Source organism: Pungitius pungitius, chromosome 16 (assembly GCF_949316345.1).
Source record: "Pungitius pungitius chromosome 16, fPunPun2.1, whole genome shotgun sequence".
Taxonomy (NCBI): Eukaryota; Metazoa; Chordata; class Actinopteri; order Perciformes; family Gasterosteidae; genus Pungitius; species Pungitius pungitius.
The window spans coordinates 4,203,200-4,227,841 of NC_084915.1; the positions used below are offsets into that span (position 1 = coordinate 4,203,200).

General features: G+C 42.9%; 1 protein-coding gene across 1 annotated transcript in view; it reads right to left on the reverse strand.

Moving 5' to 3' along the window:
- Positions 1-701: 701 nt before the first annotated feature.
- Positions 702-24,642, reverse strand: part of uvrag (UV radiation resistance associated gene) — a 72,246-nt gene continuing 48,305 nt past the window's right edge. The window contains exons 14-15 of the mRNA XM_037467575.2: positions 10,150-10,241; positions 702-2,967 (exon numbers count right to left, since the gene is read on the reverse strand). Coding sequence (XP_037323472.1) covers positions 2,130-2,967; positions 10,150-10,241 — 930 coding nt within the window. The 3' untranslated portion in view covers positions 702-2,129. The remainder of the gene's footprint in view (positions 2,968-10,149; positions 10,242-24,642) is intronic.

The following is a 24,642-nucleotide window of genomic DNA, read 5'->3' on the forward strand; positions in this document are numbered from 1 at the left end:
GCAGGTGTTTGCACTGAGTTCACCGGATTGGATCACTGATCACGACTGTGCTCGTGTGTTCGGATCCGCTGACACTTTCATGGGCCTTTTAACCACGACACTTTTAGATTTAACATATGCGGGGGGGGGGGGGGGGGGGGGGTTAAATAGTTAATGTTACCGGTCCCACCAGTTCCTGCTCTGATGAGTCAACATTTGTATACAAAGTAGAAGCAGAAGAACATCCTGGTATTTTTGACGTACTTGCATTCTGCCATACTAAATAGTTTGGTAGCGTGTCAATTGGAACATGGGATGATAAACATAAACATGACTGTGCCTCACAGCGCTGCTAGCTAAGATTTACATTAACGTTTCCAGATTAGGGACTACTAAAAATCTTAAAAACAAGCTAAATAACATTTTGATTACAATTCAAAACAGATTTCTTTAGTAAAACAGTATCTGAGTAATTTAAATATTGTTGAATATAATACAGCTGAAACACCCAAGTATGGATTAGATGTTCTACTACCTTATCATTTGCAACACCTTTTGCAAAAAGAAACGTCCCACACTACCAGAGTTTCCAGGAGATACAGGAGTGTTGTCCATTTTCATTCCATTTTTAAACCATCCTTTATGTTCTATACATAATATTAACAACCCCAAAATTTGAGCTTGAGCACACCGATAAAGAAATGTATATAGGCCAACATACATCCATGCCATTGGACTGAAAGTCTTTAATAACAAAAAAACAAAAGAAAACACCCCTCCGTACAAAAGTCTCTGTACATTGTACTGAACTGCAAAATGGAAATGATCGAACACAGTTCATCTTTTAGCTTTAAATACAATATTTCTCAACAGTCAGCAAACCACAGTACTGGATTTGCAACACCAAGTGGGCTGTCAGTGGAGAGTCTTTGTCATGGTGCAAAGTAGCTGTCCATGTCAGGACCCAGACAGCGATTACATCAGTCTAACATCTTACACCGTTAATGAGCGATATCCCATGTGAGTGGTGAACATAAAACTAAATGTTTTTTGCGGGACATAAATAAAGCAGTAATTGAACAGTAATTGAACACCAGTGCAAGAAAGCATTCAGAAAATGGACAAAAAGAAATCAGAGACACTTGCTGTTAACATTTCCAACAGAACACAGACACAGAATAACATTTTTTCTAACATTGACGTTAATATTGATAGGTTAAAATCAAAAAGAGAAAAATCCCCCCCCAAAAAATAGAAGACATAGAGATGGACAGAAAAACAATTGCACTGTATCCCTGCCATGTGCCGTAAGCTCCAACCTGCCACCTGACCCTCCTCTAAAGACCTGAAGGAGAAACCCGACTCCTGTGTGGACAGTGGCGGGCTGGGTTGACCCGCCGCGAGGACGAGGGCGACGCTGTGTCACGACTGCTGCCGCCATGTTCAATAGCCACCTATCAGCGATGGTTTGACGGTGGTTGCGTGCTAATGTGGAGCCCGATGCGCCCTCCCTACCGTCAACCACTGCCACGGTCCCTGACATTTTGCTTTACTGTATGGTCCAAGGTGTAAGTACTGGGACAGTGGCCTCAATTTACTTCGGAAAAACTACTGGCTGCAAACATTTCAGAGGTGGGCGTCTGCGAAATTATGATTAACAAATTGCCTCAAAAACTAAAAAGCTGCCGCCTTGAAAGCTCTTTGTGGAATGATGTCATGAGGCTGTGCTGAGTTTGGATGTGATTCTTAAATGAAAGTGATGTTTCACACAGATTTAGGGGCAGTTATCACAGTAAGAGTTGAAGAAAAAAAAAAGTGCAAGGGATGCACATATGGTCACTGGTTATGGAAAAACAAACTGCAATAACTGTTGTTAATGGTAAATGTCTAAATGTTAAAAAATATATTATATGCTACCATCAAAAAACAAAGGTAAAGTTTCCCATCCCAATACTTGCACCCTTAACTATTTCATTTAAAAGATCACAATGGAAATGTTGACAATAAGTGCAAATCGGGTGTTATTCTAGAATTTGATTTGATTTTTGACGCGGCAGTGAGCTGCCGTCCTCGTGTCCCTGCCTTTCGTTTGTCCAAAGCCCCCTGTAGAAGTTTTGTGCACAGCTCCCGCTTTACTCAGGTGCTGCGCCTCATTTATCAGAGTTCTTGCGCGGCCTGCGGAAGCTGGACATGTTCTCGCTTAGTGCATAGATTCGCCTGGAGAACTCTTCGAAGCCGGCGACGTCCAGCTCTCCCAGCACCTGCTCGTCACACTCCACGGCTACTGCGTGGTCCACGGGGATGCAGCGGTAGTCCTCCATCCGGGCCTCGTCTGCCAGCCCTAAACCCAAGCCGCCCCCCATCCCCAGGCCTAAACCCGTGGCCTCCGTCCCCATGATTTCCTCAGCTTGCTCCACAGAGCAGCGCAGCTCGGGGGCCAGGCTGGGGGGCGCCTGTGCTGCGACCAAAGAACCGTTCATGGCAGCCGTGTGCTCGCTAGGCAGCACAATTTCTTCCTGGCTTTCCTGAACTGTTGAGGGGTCGGGCGCGCTGGTGCAACTGGGAGGTCGCTCCCCTGTCTCTTCTTCTTCGTCTTCTTTGATCTCGAGGCTTCTGTGGCTCTCCGCCTCCACTGCCATCTCCCCCCTCTCTGCCTTCTCTTCCTTCTGCCCTCCCTCCTCATTGGACGTTGAAGCCCTGGCCAGGTTAAGAGAGGCCATGCAGGCATCGAGGGAAGAGGATAGGTGTTTGGGAGAAGGAGAGGGACAGGGTGGGGCAAGGCCAGTCGGGGGCTGCTCCTCCTCCATGGCTGTGCTGTAGCTGGGTGGAGGAGTGGGTTTGTACTTGTCGGCCTCCGAGCTCGCCCTTTTCCTCAGGCCTCGGTCTGGGGCGCTGGTGTGGCAAGGGAAGCCCATCTCTGAGGCAGCAGACACACCGAGCTGAGACTTTGCCGGCACTGGGATGGAGCTTGACACGTTGTGTCTGTCACTGTGAGGAACAAGGACAAGGACAAAGATGATTAATAATTTGACTCCAGACACGTCTTCGTCTGATTTCGATTTTTCACAATCAGCAACAACAACAACAGTGCCGCCTGAGAAGCATGAGACACCCGGGCTCTGGTTGGACCTGGTTCTACATTGACCTCATTCCTCCACCCAAGCACCCAACTCTGGCGCCCTGGTTCAGACTGTAGACAACTGCAGTTCTTTGTAAATCACTCCAACTTACAACATTCACCAAACATTTGTGCATCCTGCGAGACTGACTTTCTGTCGACTGGAAGTACTCAGCAGGCGTCCACAGAAGTATGTTAGACATTTTTCTCTTTAACAGATAACAGACTCGGGATCTGGGGACACCTTGCTTGGCCCTAGTACAGGAGCCATAAATTTACTTGAATGGGGCCTTACCGTCTCGGCCGATTGGCTGGGGCAAAAATCACGGGGCTAGTTAGCGCTCCACTTAACGTGACCATTCCACTGTGTCAGGAGCCGAGGCACTGTGCTGTTGGGGCAAAGGTGAAGCAGGGCCTCCCTGTGTACTCTAGAGATCACGTGTGAGGACAGATCTCTGCTTTATTTAGTTTGACAGTCATAACAGATGTCCATGTACCTTTTCTACTGCAGATTGTTTATATGTAAATAATTGTACATATACATACATTGCACATATGTAAACAATGTTTATATGCATTCATTTTGTTTTTATATAATTTATTTGTATGACTGCTTGTTAAAAGTGGCCTGACCTTGACCCTCAGCTGTTACACTATGAAGCCTATCTAATTATCAGAGTCTGATATCCCGGTAACCAAGGTAACAACAACGCCAGCCAGCATGGAATTGTCTTCAAGGTCATCAAGACATTAAAAGGTATGACCTGATGCCGTGGGGTTGATCGCTATTCAAGGGGCAGATCAGGAGAAAACGGTGCTTAACTTGGCAGTGCATGTCCATCAAAACACATCATTTAATATTACTGGCTTTAGCTTGAGCCTCCCTCATAAAAAAAACAGATTTGTCATTCAGCCCTTTTGAAACGATGCAGGTTTGGCAAACCGGAGACCACTTCGTCTCAGTGAAAAGTTTATGGTTTCCCATAATCTATGAAAAGTGACCAGTATTTAGTTCAACTTAATCGAATGATGTAGCTTATGAGGGGATTGGGTGGCTTAAAAAAATATATATTATCAGGCATTTTTTTCCATTCCATCCTAGAACTTACTTTCTAATATAATGTGCGGTCTGATTGTAGCTGGCAATTTACGACGCAAGCAAACGTAACGCTGGCATTAAAATCACATGATCATCACGGCGAGTCGTTTGTATAATGAGGAATTTTGTATTTGGACCGTTTTATTTTGTTCCACTCAGTTTGGATGTTTGGCCTGTAAGTAACAGTGCAACGGCGTGTGAGTAACAGAGGAGACTGGGTGTCGGCGAGGACTCCAGCCAAGCAAACCTCTGGGCAGTCATAACATTCTTCTCTCGAAACTTCTGAACTGTTATATCTATGAGATGGATTTTTTTATGTGGGCAATAAGGGGACACATGTGAGGCCACTTGTGAGCATGTGTGCCGATTATGGTTGTTGAGAGGACAGAATTGCTGAAGCTGTTTGGAAAAGATGGTGCTCACACAGGCCAAACTTTGATTGCATGAGCGAACTGTCTCTTGTTGACATTCTCGGCGCATTGTGTGAGATTATTCTACTCTTTTCCCTTTTGAGAAATGTTGCTTGACCTAGCATATATCATCAAAAATGGTCATTAAATTGCTTTTTTAAAAGAAGGTAGATGGGATGATAATGTGTTTTGCTCCACCACTTTGGATCAGTCTGAACTATTTGAAAAACTATTGGATGGATTGTTGTTTTGGATTTCTATTCGTGCTCCAAACAGGTTTAGCCCTACTATTTGGGTGGCCGCCTACTTTTCCCTGTACCGCCCCTGGCAGGTCAAAGATTTAACTTAAATCTTCTGAACGGATGGGAAAAACAATTCATTTGATGATGTTCATCGTTCAGGACAGAAAGAATTAAAAAGACTTTGCTGATTCCCTGACTTTTGAACCATTTGTTATTTTAAGGAAAGTGTAGAATACAAAGCTACAAAATTTGGGGTGCACACATTCATGCCCATTTCAGGATGAATTTCAAAATGTCAAAATCCCACTCCTCGAACGCAGACTGGCCAATCCTAGCATCGGCCAGATAATAGCAATGTGGATAACACAGCGTGAGTGAGAACTTAATAGGCCATCAGCATCAGCAGATGTGTCAACACTTTGGAATTCATACTTGCAAGACAAAAAAAATAGCATCACCCTCAGCTGTGGACCACATCCTAATCACCAAACTAGGGATGTGAACATGGTAACCAGTATTTGTGCAGCTTGTCAACATGGTTATTTTGAACATTTTTGCATTTAGCGGAGAGCGTCTCAGACTGCTGGCCTTTTGTTGCAAACAAATCTCGGATTTAATGTTCACTGCGTCAGTGTTCTGAGGATACTTGATCTACTGCTAATTTGTTGCCAGGCATCCCTGAGTTATGACACATACATTTACTTGATACCTGTAGTTTGATGTTGCGGCCCATTACCAGTAGTTATTAGGCAATGATGTTAAATGGGCCGCGTTCACATAATAAACTTTCTGTTGCAATGGCAACTACAATTACTGTATCAATAGTAAGGAAGAACTACAATAAACCATTGTATTCATATGAGGATATTGTGATCTATATGTGGACTAATGAAAAGAATGGAACGTTACAATAAAAGGCTCAGATTTCAAACTTTCTGTGGAGCTTGGAATTTGTCTGAGGCTTCATGACAAGCAAAGTGAATTCATAGCAGCAGCTTGATATACCAAACTGATGGGAAAAAGGCCTGTTGTTCATCCAAATTGTGTGATTCACAGCTGTATGGGGATACGCTCCCTCCACTGGTAGAGGACACCTACAGTGTAAGTGTAAAAGAACCCCAAAGTGCTGAATCAGCCTCACAAAAGCTTCACAGCACACTATATATGCTGCCAGGATGCCTCCGCCTGGATCAGCAAGTAGACAACTTGCCAAGCCAGAAATAGACACGGTTTTGTCCATTCTTTCTTTCCAGAGCTTTCAAACCTGGCATATTTCAGGCCTACTCAGGAATTTAGTATAACAGAACTTTTCAATGTCCGATCCCTGGACAGACTTTACAACAGTCTCCCGTTCATACAAAGATCCTGCTAAGGAGCAGCCGTGTGGAGCCAAAACCAACAACGACAGATAAGATTTGGCTGTTTGATGTGGTTTAAGGAAATCCCTGAGAAACTTAAAGAGCTAACATTACTAAGAATTCAATATGCGCTGTGGTTTTCATTTTGGTGTAACAGGGAAGCACTTATGGACTGAGTGGCCTGAGAAGACAAAGGCTCAGCACAGCATGAGCAACACGATCAACAAGCTGACAATATCAACGCTGCGTACATGTAACAATACTGGGTCTTTTGCCATCTACGTAGATTTTTTTTTTAGAGCTTTGTACGGTTTCTTTTTCCAGGAACTACATGTGTTAGAGCTATTTTTATTACTGTTAACTGTCCCCGTTAAAGAGATAAATAGGCTCCATGTGTGAACACTAAATATGAAGCTATGGCCTGCGACGGTTATCTTAGTCCAGCACTGGAAACCAAGGGAAACTATCCTAAGGTAACATGACGTCCCTACCAGCACCTCTATAGCACTAATTGACAAATCAAATCTGGTTTAATGTTAAAAGGTGCAAATACAACATTATTTGACACTATCTTGACTGAATTTTGTTTGTTAAAAAAGTTAGCTAGGGATTCGCAGTATTCCACGTGATTTTTTCTATTGGGGGCCAAAACTGATGATCTCATCAGTAAGTTCTTTTAACATATATAATATTTGTCAAATTTGAAAAGTTTGGAATATAACATGTACCTTTACAGAATACAACATGAACAGGGTATAGAAAATATCCTTTCTTTCTAAATGACAGTCTGCTATTATAAATATAGTAAATCCATAGAGCACCTGTCTGGCTTAAAGTACCTTGCGAATGCCTATTTGAGGTGTATACATTTTTTCTCTGCTGTGACTAGAGCTGCGTCTTGGTGTACACCATGCAGCAGAGCGGGTCTACTGCAGCTTTGTTCAATCCGTCCGATGCCACACCGTGCCCCCCAACCCTCGGGATTGGGGTCCTGTGAACCTTGGTCAGGACCTCAGCGGATGTGGAGCTGCAAATGGCAGCACGTTGAATGCGTTTGCTTTGATATCAGCAAACTGTACAAAGAATTATTTTCTGGTACTGTGTTGGTCTTGCGGTAATAGATTCACCATTTTCCGCTGCGTCCTATGATTCAGCAAGAAAAAAAAACGTATACATCCCATTTTTCAGCAGAGCTGGGCTATATGTATTATGACATGTTACGATGCGTTTCTGAGATAGTACTGTTGATGAAAATGTATAAAGATATGATCAGCAGCTACGCAGAGGAGCATCAAATAGCCCATTGCACGGCATACTTGTGGTACACCCTTGTTATTTTCAAAAGCACCCGGCTTTTCCTCAATATGTAATAGTATAAAATGCTATGTTTTCCTGGTGTGAGTCTTGGCACTTTGGGGAAAAGCTCTTCTTGCAGACTGGATGCATGCATTAGTTCTATATGTAGGGAGGAACCGTTTCCAAATGTGCTCTGGAAACGTAGCCCATGGTCATATCCTTCATCACATCATCCTTGTTTGAAAGCATGGAAGGAAGAAAAGAGGTGGCAAGGAGGGAGGAAGCAGATTAGTCTCTCTCTCCCCTAGTCTATAAGATAATTATCTACAGCTGCCATGCAACTTTTTTATACATCCATATTTCATGAGTTGGGTCCCAGCGCTGGAAATTGTATCAGAGTGTTAGCTTTTTGGCAATGGGGCAGAAGACCGAGTGGAACTGATATGGGACGGAACCAGTGCAACAGTGACGAAGTGTCAAGTAAAAATCTACGGATATCTTCCTTATTACCAGGGATTGTGGAAAAAGTCACATCCTTAGTGAAGGCTTTAAGTCAGGCTGTAGTTGCAATTTGCATTGTCTTGTGGTGAAATAGACAATTTCAAGTGTAGCTGCATGAATTTGAGCATATATATATATATATATTAGGACAGGCAATAGAAGAAAAAAAAACTAAATAATGTCACATTTTGAAATTCATTCATCATTTGACGGCTGTGTTATAGGTGCCAACAATCTCTCGGCATTTAGCCCAGACATTTTCCAAACCGCTGTCTTGGTCTGGTCCGCGCAGGGTAGATGTTGAGATGGAAGTAGCCTAGCAGCTACCAACATATTACGTGCCTATCAGGGCGTAAAGTGGTCCGTTAGCCACTCATCCCCCTTCTGTTTGACACGTGGAGGAATTCCTCTGCACAGTTCCCCGCTGTATGTCGCATCTGTGTTTGTTTTACTTCCAATGCAAAAAGCTCTCCCCATCTTCAACTGACTGCAGCATGTGGTGCTTTCGCGTCAGGGGTCAACGAACACAGAAAGTAAACAAAGTTGCGTTCAAATATTTTATCGCATTAATCTTGGCCACAATAAACTCTGTACTGCTGACCATTGAGAAGGCAGCTTCTCAATGATCCGCTGACGACTAAAGAGTAGCTGTTCTTCCTGTGGTTGTCATACACGGCTGCAGAGCCACTGAAGAACTTTCGCACTTCCACCTTCACTCCTTCCGTGTATGCAGACTCATCCATAGCTTTAGGCTTAGCCGGCCCATGCTTTCATCTAATTTATCTTCAGACCCTACCACTTCCTATTAAGAGGGGAGGTGAGCGGTGCAGGGCTGATTTTGAGAGCTAAGGCTTTTCATGACTTCTTCCCTTTCAAAACAAAAGATTATTAAATTAATGTGTGCTATACAAATTCCCCCCTTTGCTGACCCCGGGAGAGGAGTGGAGATCAAAGACAGCTTTTCCTCTCATAGGGCAGTGGAGCTGAAGTCGTACGCAGACCGCCTCGCAGGTTTCAGTGAAGGGTTACTTACAGGCCATAAGCCGGTAGAAGGAGAGGGGCAGAGATCTAAGCATTCCACTTCAGGGGGACAAAGTGGCTGCTGCAAATCTCATCAAGCACTGCTTTTTCTTTTTACAACTGTGCAGAGGTGCAGCATTGGGACAAAGGGGTAGTATGCAGCATTCTTAACATTTACCTAATACCCCCATATGTTTGGCTTATGTCAGACCAAAAGTCTGTTATAGGTAGTTCTTACTTAGGCTAAAACAATATTAAAGAGATTGCAATGCCTGGCGTCAAAGCACAATGAATGAAGTAATTTACTGTGACTTTGATAAATCTGAACTAACCTTATAGAACACTCAAAGTTACAGAATAACACATCGAAGGAGGCCGGGGTAGACCAGCGACTACTGGTTGTAGTCGAGGGAGTCTGGTGGCTTTGAAAAGAGCGCAGATAACAGCTTCAGGTCCACATTGGTCCACTGTTTGCGGACAAGGTGAAGTGGGTAAAGTATTTTAAATGTAGCATACACACACTGATGTTTAGTGTCCACAGCCCAACAGTGCTTTGCTTCTTTCTACTAATTCCATCAGCTGCATACTCTGACCAGAGTACTTCATACATCCCTCCCTCAAAAAAGCTATACCATCCCTTTAATGGTAGAATTTTATGTCCGAGTTTATGAGCAGATGAGGACCTTTTTTTACAAAGCGTATCCAAAAAGAAAAAAAACAATCTCAACTGCACTAGTTCGAAAGGGCCTCAGATATTCAAATAAGCCTTTTAAAAAATATTGAAACTGATTTATGCTTGTAATGCACGCTGAGATTTATATCTGCCTTATTTGTTAAAAACACTAGTTTCATCATTCAGGTTTTTTATATTTGTCTTTTTTGCGTTTGGTGCCATTGTGTGTTGGCAAGTGATTGTTATTAATGTGGTTGGCAATAAGACTACAGGACAAAGTGATGTGACTATTTAGAGAAAGAGACTCAACACACATGATCGATCAGGGAAGTTGAGCATTTCTGATCCTTTTGAAGTAATTCATCCTCGTGCTCGATTTTGGCAAAACCACTGTACATTTTTCTGCCGCCAGTGACCTCTGAGGAAACATTTGGGCTGTAAAGTGTTTCTTACCATCGGACCAGCAGGCCGTGCTCCAGAAAGTTCTTCAGGTTGGGTAGTGTCTGCTGCAGGTCCGGGGTGGTCAGGCCGTGTTGATATCTCAGCTGCAAGGCAAGGGAACACACAGCGTGTCATTAACCTCAAACAACCTCCCGCGTTGTGCCTCCTTCAGCTCAATTCATATAGTGCGCGGCAGGCCGACGTTCCAGCCAATCACACGGACAGTTTGCACATTCTCTTTGTCAGGGTGGCGTTCAGAGAAGAAAGAAATCGGTCTAAAGCCGACATTCTTTCGCCATGACGCGTTTCTACTCCCCCCAACATAAGACCATTACTCATCAGGACACACAATGGGCATCCTTCCCTGATAACAGGCATGCACACTAATATGTAAGGTGTGTGGAAAGACAAGGGATGAGCTGCGGGCGGCGAAAAAAGAAAAGAAAAAAAAAACTGGTTGTTAAAACATCTGGACGAAATGGCGCAAAGAGAGAAAGAGAGAGAGAGAGAGAGAGAGGAGAGAAAGAGACAGAGACCCTGGTCATGATCTCTCCCTCTCTCGGCTGTGAATCCACATCTAAGTGTGGGCCTTGAATGTTGCTTCCCTTGTACAAAAGGGCTTTATCTTATGACCATCAAGTCGAGTGAAGAAAAAAAATAATAATTGACAAGGCCACCTTGAAACGCCAGCTCTCTGTATCAGAAATATCTCCAACAGTTGAGCGATGTCACAGCGAAGCAGCTCTGGTCCCGTGGAGTTTATTTAACCTATATTACTGAACAGCAGAGAAGCATCACACGGCGCGTCCTGTGTATATTTGAGGCCCCTCTGTCACACACACACACGCGCACACACACGCACGCTAGCTGACATCTGTTTTGTTTCCACTCAGGAACCACAGCAACCACTCAGCTTGCTTTTTCTTTTTTAAACACACACTTCTGATGAAGAGATTCAGCGCACATGACTCAAACACATCACTCACTAGGGATAACGGCTTCTTCGTGCAAGAGCACATAATGAATGAGTGACATGATAGAAAAGGAATTACAGAGAAATACATCTTTGAGGCTCCGAGGGGCAAAGGTCACTTTTCCCTGTTTTTAGAGTAACAGTTTAGGGGGAGACAAATGGTTTTCGGTTTATCAGAAGCCCTCAAAACACATTAATACCCGTTTCCTTGTGGTAATTGCCGTGATATTTATTCAGAGTTTTGCTGTAGAGGCTCTGGTAAGGCTTGACTAATAGCGGGAGGTGTGGCATAGGATGGAGCACTCAAAAAGCAACATGTGCGCGCGTGTCAATCTTGTGCTAAACATCTGAACAGCTGCAAGGAAACGGTTTAAACTGGACAAAATCAAAAGTGCGTTGTGTGCATGACATGTAGGATTCAATGATTATTAAATGTCATTAGGAAACATGTGGATGAACAACAAGACGCAGTAGTTGCCCATTTTCAGTGGAAGGAAAACATGACGGAACAAAAAGTGCATTCCTGCAGTGCTTCAGGGGGAACGCAAGAAGCAGCAACAAAAACTATTCTTTGTCCAGATTACTGACCAACATCTTCACATTGGATGTCAACTTTCAAATCTATAGCACCAAGCCCTGTTGATGTAAATACAGAGACTCCCTCTTCTCGTCCCACCAGTATGAAGGTTGGAGCCAGGTCTCTGAAGACTTGAGCTACCTCCTTAACCATCTTATCTTCCTGCGACTGGACATCAGATAGCCAGAAGCAGGCTGCGTACTGGTCCTAGCTGGCTTGCATAGCTTCCTCTATGGCTTTCCTCCCTGTGTTTGGTCTGGTTCTGGTTTAGGGGGGTCAGCTGGAGGCTGTGATTGGGGAAAAAGGCCGTGGCACATTTTCTTATTCTAGAACCGCTACAGTAATAAACAAGTTTTGACATGTGCCAAAGTGTTCCCACGTCAGTATCAATTTTCCAGTATCTCTGTGTGTATGTGTGCATGCTCTAACCTAAAATGGACAGTCATGACAGTATTGGAGGAGGACTTTGATGGCCCGATTTGGACAAGGAGTGTCGACATGAAATACCAGATGGGGATGAAACGGTCCAAAACTTGTGCGTATAACACAAGCGATCCATGGTTGAACGTAAACCTTCGAGGTCGCCCTCAATGACGCCGTTGCGCTGTACACAGGGCCAGCTGAACAGAACCTGGTTTAAAGCAGCGGGCCAAGATCAATAACACAAACAGTTTAATATAACAGAATAGCAATACTTGGCTGGAGGTGGAGTGGGTGTGGGGGGCTTGTTTTGCGGCAAGATGCAAAAAAAAAAAAGAAGAAAAGTCGCAATCACCAGCATATCTCAAGGTTACGCTCTAGAAAGTATGATATAAGCAGAGCTTAAATATTATGGCTTCAGCAAAGGTAAACAGCGTTTACTGGACATGCTATATGCCTTTCCATCCGATTCTCACTCAGAAGGCTAAACAAAACGCGATATGAATTCCATTACTCGCCATGTGCCACAAAGTGTGAGTAATAATCCACAATGTGTGTCTGAGAGGAAACCCCATGTCACATTACACGGCTGTATGTCTGACAGAGACATGTGCATGAAAGGCAGAGAGAGAGTGCACCTCCTATTGTTTCACTCACAAGATGTGATCTTGCAGCGTACATTAAAAATGGATATGGGTGAAGAGTTCAGGACTCCTTATGATGAATTAGAATAAATGCGTGTGTCATGCTGACACAGAAGAATTGGTAACTTGGGCCCCCCCACTCGGGCTTTTGCCAAATCTCTGCCAGTGGGCACCAACAACACCTGAGCTAAGTCTCTGTTTGGCAGCGGCGTGGGTGTCATTGCGAAATAGTGCAGCCCTCAGCCTGCCAGACTCCATTAATATCAATAATCTTAGGGTGGAAACAAACAAGCGGTTACATCCATCTGATATGAGGTGATGTGATTTAATACACATCAGGTGATAAAACAACAGAACAGGAATAGAATCTGAGATTTGGGATTGAATATATCCCTATAAGCAGTTGATTATATTTCCTTTTTTTGTCATTACAGTAGCCTCTACTGGACAACCCGTTAAGCCCCTGTCCTCACTGCTAGTCCATCAAGCTGCGAGAGTTACCTTGAAGCCCACACCATCAAAGTGCTCTCCCTACACACATCACAAGAAGCAGCAAGAAATGTCTACAATAGACCTAGAAAAAAAGAACCTCAAGGAAAAGTATTATGCAGTAAAGTAAAAGACAATACAAAAATTTGAATAACGTGAGCCGGCCATAGCTTTGAAAGCGTTTTCCATTTGTTGTGATGTATGTAAAGTCCCAAATGAACACAGTTAGCAGTCTTTTATGAGCATATTGTTTAAACATTATTTGCATAGGAATGATTACGTCACCAGCTTTTTGATCCATATAAGCGGTAGATCACTGTAACCGTGATCACTACTCAGTGGAAGTAGTTTACACTGTAATTTCGAAGATTTCTTATTCAAGCACGGCAACGAGAGACAACCTCTGCAGGCTCATAATTCGACAGCGTCAGACCAGATCACACAAATGGCTCCGAATGGATCCACCCGAGACAGCTTGTCATTCCTCGTTTCCCTTCCATACGTCACCGTGATGAATGCTGGCTCGTGCGTACGTGTACAGGAAGACTGCTTTCAAGCTGCTGGCCATAGGCTTCTTTGTAATGGGGCTAACCAGATCATGGTGAGAAATTCTCAGGGCCCATTGAGAGGCTGAAAGGTGATAGGAGCTGGCAGACGGGGGGGTTTGAGACCCTTTCACATGATGACATTGTGAAACAGATCTGACCAGGTCTTCCCCCATTCACTGCTCACAGCTCTACGTCTGGACACTCCCTTCCCTGTTCTGCTATTCTACAAATCAGCAGGGAATGACTGCAAACATTTGGTATGAGCCCGAGTGAGGGTTGAGAGGATGAGCGGAGTGGGATTTCAGGGTTTCAAAGGTAAATTAATACTCCGAAGAACACAGCGGTGTATACAGTCCTGGTCTGCCAATCCGCCGGAGCCTCAACCGCAGTAAACACATTTAAGCTGACTAGGCGGCGGGGAACCAGTCCGTTTACACTACGTGCCACCCATCATTTGGCAAAAACTCCTTGTTTGCCTCCGAGCTCTGTGCAGAGGCCAAACAAACACAGCCCTGCAGATGCCACGTACTGCTGTTTCCCCGTGTTTGTCAATGCTAATCAGCCTCATATCAGGCCTGCGAATGTGGGCGAGCTACAGACAACTTTGAGGTTGATTGGCAATGACGCAGCGTAGGAGGAAGGGCACAGGTAATAAATAAATAAATAAAAGCCACTAGTCAGCCACGGTGATCCCAACAATCAAAGTGTCAATAACTGGGACGTGGGGCATTCTTGACAACAAGCGTTTCATGTGTCAAGAGGGTTGAACGTCTCCCGAATCAAACCCCGCATTATCCTGTGCATGTCTGAGCTGCGGCGTGGAGTATCGCCCTGTGATTTATAATCAGCAGGCTTTTGTCCACTGGGGTAGAAATAGAATGGCTTATTTTACAGAGTGCGTTTGCGTTGTCCCTGGGGGGGATAATCAGGGAGCTCATTAGGTCCTCTGACAGCTTGTTACAGACGGGATAACCAGGTGTTCCTCCCCCCACCCACTGTACCTCTGGTTAAACCGTGGGCCGGATACCTCAGCAGAAAGGGCGAGGTTGACACAGACACAAGTCCCTAGACACACATAGAACTCACATGTAGAGAAGTGGAGCTCTGGGAGATAACCTGCCACCGACAATATTTCAGGGGCTGTGCCTCTTCTGGTTAAACGACATGATTCAAGAGCAGCTTACATACCAGAGTGAGGAAAAAAAGCAAGCTGTGAAAACAAATAATATTTTAAGAGCTGAACAATTCCCAGGCCTAATAAAACATGGCGCAACAAATTATGAAAGTCGATGGGGACTCGTCACGATACAGTGTAATGAAACGGTTCCTGACGCGCTTGTCCCGTTATTTCTACCCATTTGGACAGGAAGTTCTACCAAGTCTGCATGCTCGGCTGTTAATTATTGAGCCAAAGCTAACACTGTTCCAGAGACCTGCACGCCCGGACCGAGAGGTGGTCAGTCAATCTGCTCACAATGTTACAGTCTAACCAACCGTCCCATAAGCTAACGTTGCATTCAATGCTATTCAGACTGAAACAGGCGGGGCCGTGTATGCGCCATCAGTCAATTGGTTCATTTGAATATATGTAACTTCAAGGGAGAAATGTAATAAAATCTTCACTAGCTAACAGTTTCTTGGCTTATGAATGCATGTATTTTTTGTGGAGCATCCAAGGTGTCCCGTGGAGTCGTTTGGCTGGAGCACTAAACCTACAAACCCCACACATGCCTCATGGGGCTTTTTCATGCTTAAGCTTAAAGAGCCATTAACTCCGATGAACTTCCAAACGTCCCCTATGGCAGCAGGTGGATTTTTACTCTCATGAAATCAGTGTGTGTATGTTCCTTTTTTAATCCTCTCATTACGGCCATCTGTTTCCCTATGACACAGTGGCACATCGATCCAATTATCTCACATTTTTTGTTCCGGGCTCTGAAAGCTCGGGGGTTTCTGCCAGCAGATCTGTTGTTGCTAACTTTTGGAAGGCGTCTATGAAGGAGTAAACAATCGGTTCCGCTCAGCGGGCTGATATGGGCGGTTTTGGCATCCATCAGAACGGTATTTACAGATGCAGTGTGTCTATTTGATCTATTGTTTTGATGTTTCAATAAACAGTTTGACTTGTCAAGAAGAATTACAGCACTGGCGTTATTGTTTGTGGCCTCACACGTTTTTGTGTTATACAGTATATTTATTTGACCCCAGCTATGCTCCAGTATTGCTTTGACGTGGGAAACAAAACAATGAATTATTGTTGATTTCTCACCTTGCGAAACAACAAAGTGACAAATAGCAAGGAAGCAAATCTAAAGCTATGAGCAAATGGACAGAAATATTACAGAAAAAAAGGAAAGGAAATTATATTTTGTTTAAAGAAATGTAAGAACTGAGTCAAATTATATTCAACCCTAAAATAGTTATGACCCAAGTCAAAAGTATGACTCCAAATCAGTGATTTCAAAAGTTTACCAGTGAAATGTGAAGGATGTAGGAAAGAATACAATATAGTATATTAAGTAGAGAAGAATTAGAAGAAAAAATACCCAATCTGCATATTGGAAACTATGGGCAAAAGCGCGTTTTCTACCTCCTGTTTCATGTACTGGCCTAGATTTAGCTGAAAAAACGTTGCTTGTTTCTTTATGTTCCCTTATCTACAATGAACCAAACATGCTAGAGAAGTTGTGGGGAAGAAGGAGCAAAACACTACCATATACATATGTTGGGGCTGTCACAAGACATGTGCCTATATCCTTGGGCACATGCAAGTCACTATTGAGGAAATCTACCAGAAGTAATTAAAGGAAATGACAGACCTCTTGAAAATACAGTAAGAGCAACACAAGCAATTATCTGTAAATGGCTACAAGCCGACCCACCTTCTGAAGAAAACTGGACTGTAATTGTTAAAGGAATCCACAACACAAAACTGACTTTAAGAGAAGGTGGAGCATACACAGCAAAGTGGGAAAAGTGGATCCAATATAGACTGGACAGATGACCTTCCCTATCTAGTCGCCTGTTTTAATCATCGTCAAAAGTAAAACTACCACACTTAACCAAGATGTGATCCTATGCATATAATCATAGACCAAGAGATGGAAAGTAACGAATTACATTTACTCGCGTTACTGTAATTGAGTAGTTTTTTTGTGTACTTCTACTTTTTAAAGTATTTGTTTTAAATCTGTAATTTTACTTAAGTATTTTTTGTTTGAAGTATTGTACTTCGCTACATTTTAAATCATATCCGTTACTGAGTAAAAAAAATGTCACTGCACCGATTGAGTGATGAGCGGGAGAACGAACGCGCTAAACAAGAATGATGGAGACGGACAAAACAGACGCAAACCCAGCTGAAATTGAATGAAAATATGAAGCGTAGCCGCTAAACCGGAAGTACGTAGATTTTCACAGTAAGAATCAACGCAACCGTCTGTAATAACAGAGGTTACCAGGGTAACAAGAGGAGAAAAGTTCATTAACGGATATAAATAAATAATCCTGGTCTGACAGGATGTGTTAGCAGCAGTAGGTGACTACACTCGCTGCTCTTGGCTTACTGGATTGGACGTTGGACTGGCCAGCTCTACGAGGTGGTTACTCTTTCCACCTCTGCATAGACCAAAGACTAAAATGTTCTGACCAGAACAACGGAATGAAATTACAACAATCTGTCAGTTGGATGAAACTTGCTTGACTGACAACGTTGTTGGAAGATCATTTTGATTAGTGTATATGTACTTTAGTTTAATGTGTTATCTCTTCTTGCTTACTTTTTTACTTTTTAACTAAAGTATTTTTTTCCATGATAAGAAATACCCTGATAAAATGCTATATATATATATATATATAAAATTTTTAAACATTCTTCACGAAGGTTGAAAACCCCCATACACACACACACACACACACACATGCATACTCACGTATATACTGTATACAGGGACATGTAGCCAATGCCTCGGGGAGGGGATGAAGGAAAAAAAGGAAAATACATTCCTCTAACATTGTCCATAAGTAATTTTGGGGGAAAAAAAGTTTATCTGATGCACTTCCTGTTATTATCAGCATCTTCTTCATAATTCTTTTGCTTTGTCTTTTTTCATTAATATTCTCCAAGAAGCTCTTTCTAGCTCACTGGTGGATTTGAGATGGTTGATTATGTTGGCTACAGTGCGGTGCTCTAATCATTCCGCCCATCTGGTTTACTGAGGGCACATAATGAAACTGGCTCCGTACAGCCTTCACTCATCCACTGTAAGTTACAGTGAAATGTTGACGAGGACGCATACAACAACGTCTGAAACGGACTGGCTGCGAATGAAAGCTGCGAAGTGAAGTGAAAGAATGATTGTAAATATGTTTACCATGGAGAACAAGAACGTGAGAATGATAAGTTCATTCTTATTGCTCCTCGCTGTTCAGTGTATTCAGAGTTGTTCGCGGACCTCTTTCTTTACAGCTCTGTATCGTACGTTGGTAGGTAAAGCCTCACATGGTGCAATGGGGGCTTAAAACCTCAACCATCATATGGTGCGGCGTGCAATATGAAATGCCACTTGATTAATCACCGCGGCCTTTCATGTGTCTCAATAAATATACAGAGCCGGGCAGAGAAGTTGTTTGAGTCTGACTAGAGTCATAAAATTAATTCGCAAAAGAAACTTGCTTCCTCTAAACTCGGAGCAGTTTTCTGTCCTTGAATACATGCCACGGTCATCATTATTCGGTCTCCAAGCCAAACTGGGAATCTGGATCCATAAACACCACAGGCGTTTGCTTACCACAGAAAATTTCTTCCCACATATTCATCGTGGGAGGAATCCCCAGTTTGTCTCAACTATGGCTCGCAAAAAGGTATTTGATTTTCCATGATAAATTTGTTGTTCAAATTTTCATTTTAGATTGTATATTATATATGATATTTTCACTTCCTACAGTGGACTGGACTGGGGCGGGGGAAATTATTGTTTCGGCTTAACTTCAAATGTTCCAAAAGGGCAAAGAGAAAGAGAAAAGAAGGATCAGCAAAGAATCACATTATTACTTCGTCTGTGGGGAGTGTATTTTCATTAAAATGTTGAGACCAAGTAACCCTCCAATACAACAAACTTTATATGGCCTCTTTAGCCTGAGGGATTGGGTGATGAAGTCACTGATAAAGTCCACCAGGGACACAAGACTACCGTGTGTTTCCCCCCACTGGATAGTAGTCAAACTAAGTCTGTCAGGTAAATGTCATATTTATGTTGTACATATAGTTATTCGTGCCCTGGATGTGCATCCCACAAATCTCCATCAACTGCCAGATGCTATCCTTTGCCATCGCCGCCCCCACCCTTTGGAACTCACTCCCACAGCCCATTAGAAACTCTGACTCACTACCTTCCTTCAAATCAGTGCTCAAAACCCACCTGTTCAAACTAGCTTTTTCGTAAACCGCCTTTTTTGTTTTTTTCCCCCATGTAAAGCGTCTTTGAGTGTCCAAAAAAGCGCTATACAAGTTCGATTTATTATTATTATCCTATCAATATGGGCCAACATTTCTAGAGAATGCTTTCAGCACCTTGGCAGTTCTGAAGGCGAAAGGGGGTCAAACACAGTATTAGTAGGGTGTTCCTAATAATCCTTTAGGTGAGTGTATATTGTACTTTCTTGTTCTTCCGAGTTTGTATCTCTACGGTTGAAATGCACTTATTGTAAGTCGCTTTGGATAAAAGCGTCAGCTAAATGACATGTAATGTAATATTTCAAGGCAATACGGAATGACGACTGGCTGATTAACTGCTCGTCAACTCCATTATTGTATACGATACAAAAGAATAACTGATGTCAACCTCCTGGGTTAGAGAAAAAAAATGAACTGATTAAATAAACAATTACAACAAAAACCTGCTCCAGCTGGTTGACAATCAGACAGGAGGACATATTTTTAGATATTTGCAACAGTTACCAACTCTTGTCTGCGTCAAAGAAAGTCATAGGTTAATACTTCATCTAATGCCAACATTAAATGGAACTCCTCAGCTTGTGGTTGATTACGTAGGAAATCACGTTCAAGCGGTTCAAATGTGAAACACTGCTGCTAGGCAACAGCAACACAGACCCCAAACGCCACAGAAGAAAACAATTGCGCGAGAGGGCCAAATGCAATCGCTATTTGACTGAAATGACAATACATTAAACAATTAACTAACCATCCCCTGAAAAATGAACTTTCAAGGCCTCTGTCATTTCTGAGAACAAGATGTAACAAGCTTTTAAAAAAAGATTCACTTCCGATGCGTCAGAGTCCGAAGAGTCACATGGACTGACAGAGGCCCGTCACTGATCTACAGCATACAACATTTCCAATCATCATCTCATGTGATAATAAACATCATCTTATGTGATAATAATCACCATCATCTGGCTCTCAGCAAGATAACTGCAGCTGGAGCTCAAATGAGTAGTGGAGAAAAAGGGTGACTCTAATATGCTTTTAGATGGATTGAGTTGTACAAGCCTGAAATGTGATCACAATGCTGGTTAGCTTTCCAATCCAAACCTCTCGGATGACGTTGTGCTACAGGCCGGGACACTGGAGGGCAATTCATGACAAAAGCTGCAACGAGTACAGTCCGCTCTAGAAGTGCAGAGGGGCCCAAAGCCTTTCACTCCCATAAACATATCCACACCTCTGGACGATTAAATCGCAAATAGTGGAGCGGTATGGGCTGAAGATTATGGTGTTTGACTAAGTTATTGACTTTAGCATTGGCCTTATCACAGTAAGATGTTTAAGAACCAAAGCCAACTCGACACGCGCATGTCCATTGGACCTGACTGATATTCACGCGCTGCCTCGACAAAAGAAATGTAATAGTATTTGTGCTTCCTGTCTCTGTTGCCATTTCAATAAAGCGTTTAATAAAACTGTTTTTTATATTGCTTAATCTACAGGAGGTTTTCTTCCACTTCATTTAACCTCTTTTAACTCCATTTGCGCTCCCCTCAGTCTCCTACTGCACTGTGGTAATGCGATACAGGTGTGATGCTCAGGTCCGATTCAAACGCAGCCCAATAATTCAAACCAGATTCTTCTGTCGCCGTACTTGGCGTTACACTTTGCTGCGTATCGTATTGCCGCCAAATTTCAGTCAACAGATTTACATAATTACGGGAAAGGCTGTGGGAGATGAATAGGAAATTCAGTTAAGGGGCGGGGGGGGGGGCACCTCTGATGCCAAGAGACCAATGTCAGTATCCTCTGACCCCAATCACAGAGGGGAGGGTGGGAGGCAGGCAGCTATGCCTACGGTCTTAAATCCCTTCGTGAGGTGGTTATTTAGTCTGTGTGCCTGTCAGCATGCAGAGGAGACCAGGGAGTGTAGCATGCTACAGTGACACCTCATGGACGAACCGCCGTCCTTAAGGGACGCCCCGGTCCTCGGGGCCAATGCCCCCCCATCATTTTGACACCGGAGTCGGGCTATTGCTGCTAAGTAACCTGAAACTCACCCAGGGGCTGACCCCAGTTTGTGAAGTCACAACACAGGGTCAGCTTCCTGTTAGCAGGGCTGGCATGCAAGGCCGTCATCAATCCTCTGCTCCTCACCATGGCCTCCTGGAGCACGGTGAGTACGTGCTGATTCACCAGTCTGTAGCTTGAAGGGCCAACGGTAAAGGCTCGAGATGTGTGACTGGATGGACTGGCCGACGGCCCTGAGACTAACGTCTTCCCCTTAGCGTGGAAAGATACATAAATGGAGAAAAGTGCTTCTGAAAGGAAGGCAAACAACTTTGCCCTGTTTGTAGTATGCCCCCTTTAGAAAAAGAAAAAGCTGCCAAATATAGTTGTTCAACATTATTTTAATTTAGAGTGTGATCACACTCATTTTACTATTTGGAATAAAAGTGTTGTGGTCTTTTACAAGGGAAATCTTTTTTTATGTGCATGTTGTGTTTCCACAAGGCCCCAAGGAAAATAGTAGGGCAAAGAGAAGGATGAATATATGGTTTGTGGGCAGGTGCCTATCCTGGTTCGTGCTGGCCACAATGTCTCTCCCTTCCACTGCTTATGAATGGCCGCATTATATTTTCTTTGCTTCCTTCTTATTTTGTGGATAGGCTTTACGACAGATTTTTTTTTTATTGGTAATACCGCCCAATTGGAGGTCACAGGCAGAGCCTGGGCTGCCATATTGTGTGGATTCCACTTCATCTGTCCCCATCACTCACTTTTCAAACGGGTTGCTTTTAAAGTGACTGCTGACGAGAGCTACTTATCCAAATGTCTGCAGTTATGTTAACAAGTCCCAAGTGTGAGTGGGGCACAGCGAGAAATGAAGAATGGATGATCTACGAATTGGGATTTACTTGGGTCATGGTTATGGTTTGGTTACACATAAAAGTAGAAAACGTTTGCATCTGGCAAACACCCTTATTAAACCACATGCCTACTTCATGGAGACCATTCGTCAGGTATGGAAGCAACCATCTTGATAACACAAAAACGACCATGTAGGGCATGTAGGACGTAGAGCTGTCCAATCAAAATAATAACCATAGATTAGCCGAGGCTTCCAACATGACACAGTCAAAAGGGATTTCCATACGCATCATGCAGCTTTTCTATCAGGAAAAGGAGTTTTGGCTTGGTGAGGATGCAAGTATTGATTAGAAGGAGAGATTCTGTCATATTTCCTCACGGAAAAGGATAGCTCCAGTATGCGTATCACGCATCAGTTTGTTGAGTGTGCATTTATGCACACATGACGTGCAGAACTTGTGTGGGTGCCAGACTAAGCCATCAGGATAAGGTTAGGAACATATGAGGTATTAGCAGACAGCATTGCTGGAAGCTGATGGATGAGCTACACCTGAGCCTGGAAGAATAGAGCCGAACGGTCGACTCGCCCAGAGTCACTCACTAAGTCCAGATTGGCCAGTCTGTGTTCGGGGGTTGTGTACACCACACTTATATATGAAACATCACAAAAAATATATTACACTGACATGGTTTAGTGCTAATATTAATAGTAATGACACAATTAAATCTCCGGTCTGAGTCCCAGGAAGTAAAATAGTGCAGTAAAACCAAGAGCGCATGTCTTTCACAATGAAGATAGCTATAAAAAGGATTCCTCCATTAAGGGATACAAATGAAAAAGCAGCAAATTTGCACATAAACAGAAGTCTGAGAACAGGAACCCTTGGATTTCTGTTTCATTGGATCAAATTCTGAAATGGAATGCTGCCCCCATTTAGGAGTAAAAGCCGGGTTTGGTTCACCTCGGAGAGCTCGGGGCATTCTCTGCTCATCTGGGTTTGTTCATCTGTGACCCTGCCATGTGAAAAACGTTCATGTTTGCAGTGCAGCTTTGAATTCAGCACAATTTACTATACACAATAGTTGATCTTACCCTAAAAATGCTTGTAGCAAAAACACCACAACATGGAGGGCTTGCTATTTAGTTTTTAATCAGATAAAATGGTGTAATCTGTGATTATACTGGCGGATTGGAGTTGAAGTCCTCAGACCGAGTGCTGTCCAGAGTTCAACCCGCTCTACTTTATGCTTAATAATAACAGCTCAAGGCTCTTAACTTGTAGACCCATGAGGACAGTGATTAGATTAATGTGCTACACTTCCTGTCCAGCCTTCATGTGCCACAGCCAGACAATACACATACTGTAATATAACAAACACACTGCATACCATTCCCTTTCATTTCAATTGGCACATGAAGCTCTAAACTATTTTCATATTAAATGATACAAAATGAAAAAACACATACATGGCTTGATTTTCTGAAAAATATTTGACTTAAATTCTGTAAGAACAAAATACAAGAGGAGAGGTAGAAACCAGCTGATGAACAAGAAACAAATAGCTATTGTGCGGTCAACTGTGGCCTACAACACGCTGTTGGTAGCCAACTATGTGGATTGGTCCATTAATTCAGCATGAGGCAAAGAGTGTGAGGTTGAACGTGTGGTTTCTAACTCTCTAATGAGCTGGAAAAAGGCCACTGTTGAATTGAAGCTTAAGTTAGAAACCGGCTCTCCTTCAACAGCCAATTTATAAAAAGAAAACCGTTGCAGCTTTAGAAAGATTAGCTGTCGTACAGGGTAACACTTTATAATAACCACTGGTAATTAATTGTAAATTTACAGTTAATTAAACTTTGGTTATTTTACCGTCTATGCACAGTTCATTGTTCCACACATGTGAACCATATCAAGTTATCCGTTAACGATAGATTAAACTCAATATCCCCAAAAGAAGTTCTTACAACTGGGTTGCAATTACAAACAAATACTAAACTGTTAGAATACACTTATAGCATAACTAATAGTTAGTATACAATATTGATTATTTTTTCCATTGTTTAAATAACAATCTAAAGTTTAACCATCAACTTACCCTATGCTGATAATTTACTATAAAATGACGTGATGCATAAACAATCTACTGAAAATGCGTTCAACTGTTCGCACATTACCTCTCATTGGTCGGATTTATCAATCAGGATTGACTGAGGCCGTCAGGTGGAGATGAATTGTGAACTTATCTGGCCGCTTGCTTCGCACAGAAGCAATAATTAACAATGTATGGTGTGGTTGTGGTCTCCTAACATGCATACATTCCATAATTACATCGTGTCCATGCATGTTTAAATGTGCAGTGGGTGACGTTTCTGCGCACGGCATCCTAATTGCTCAGAAATAAACTCAAAAACAGACATGGCCGGGACATTATTTTACTTGTTTCCATGGAGACATCAGTATTTGCAATAATTTGTCAAGTTAAACTTTAGACTTTCTGGCGTTACAATGTGGCAGGTAACAACAACAAAAAACACT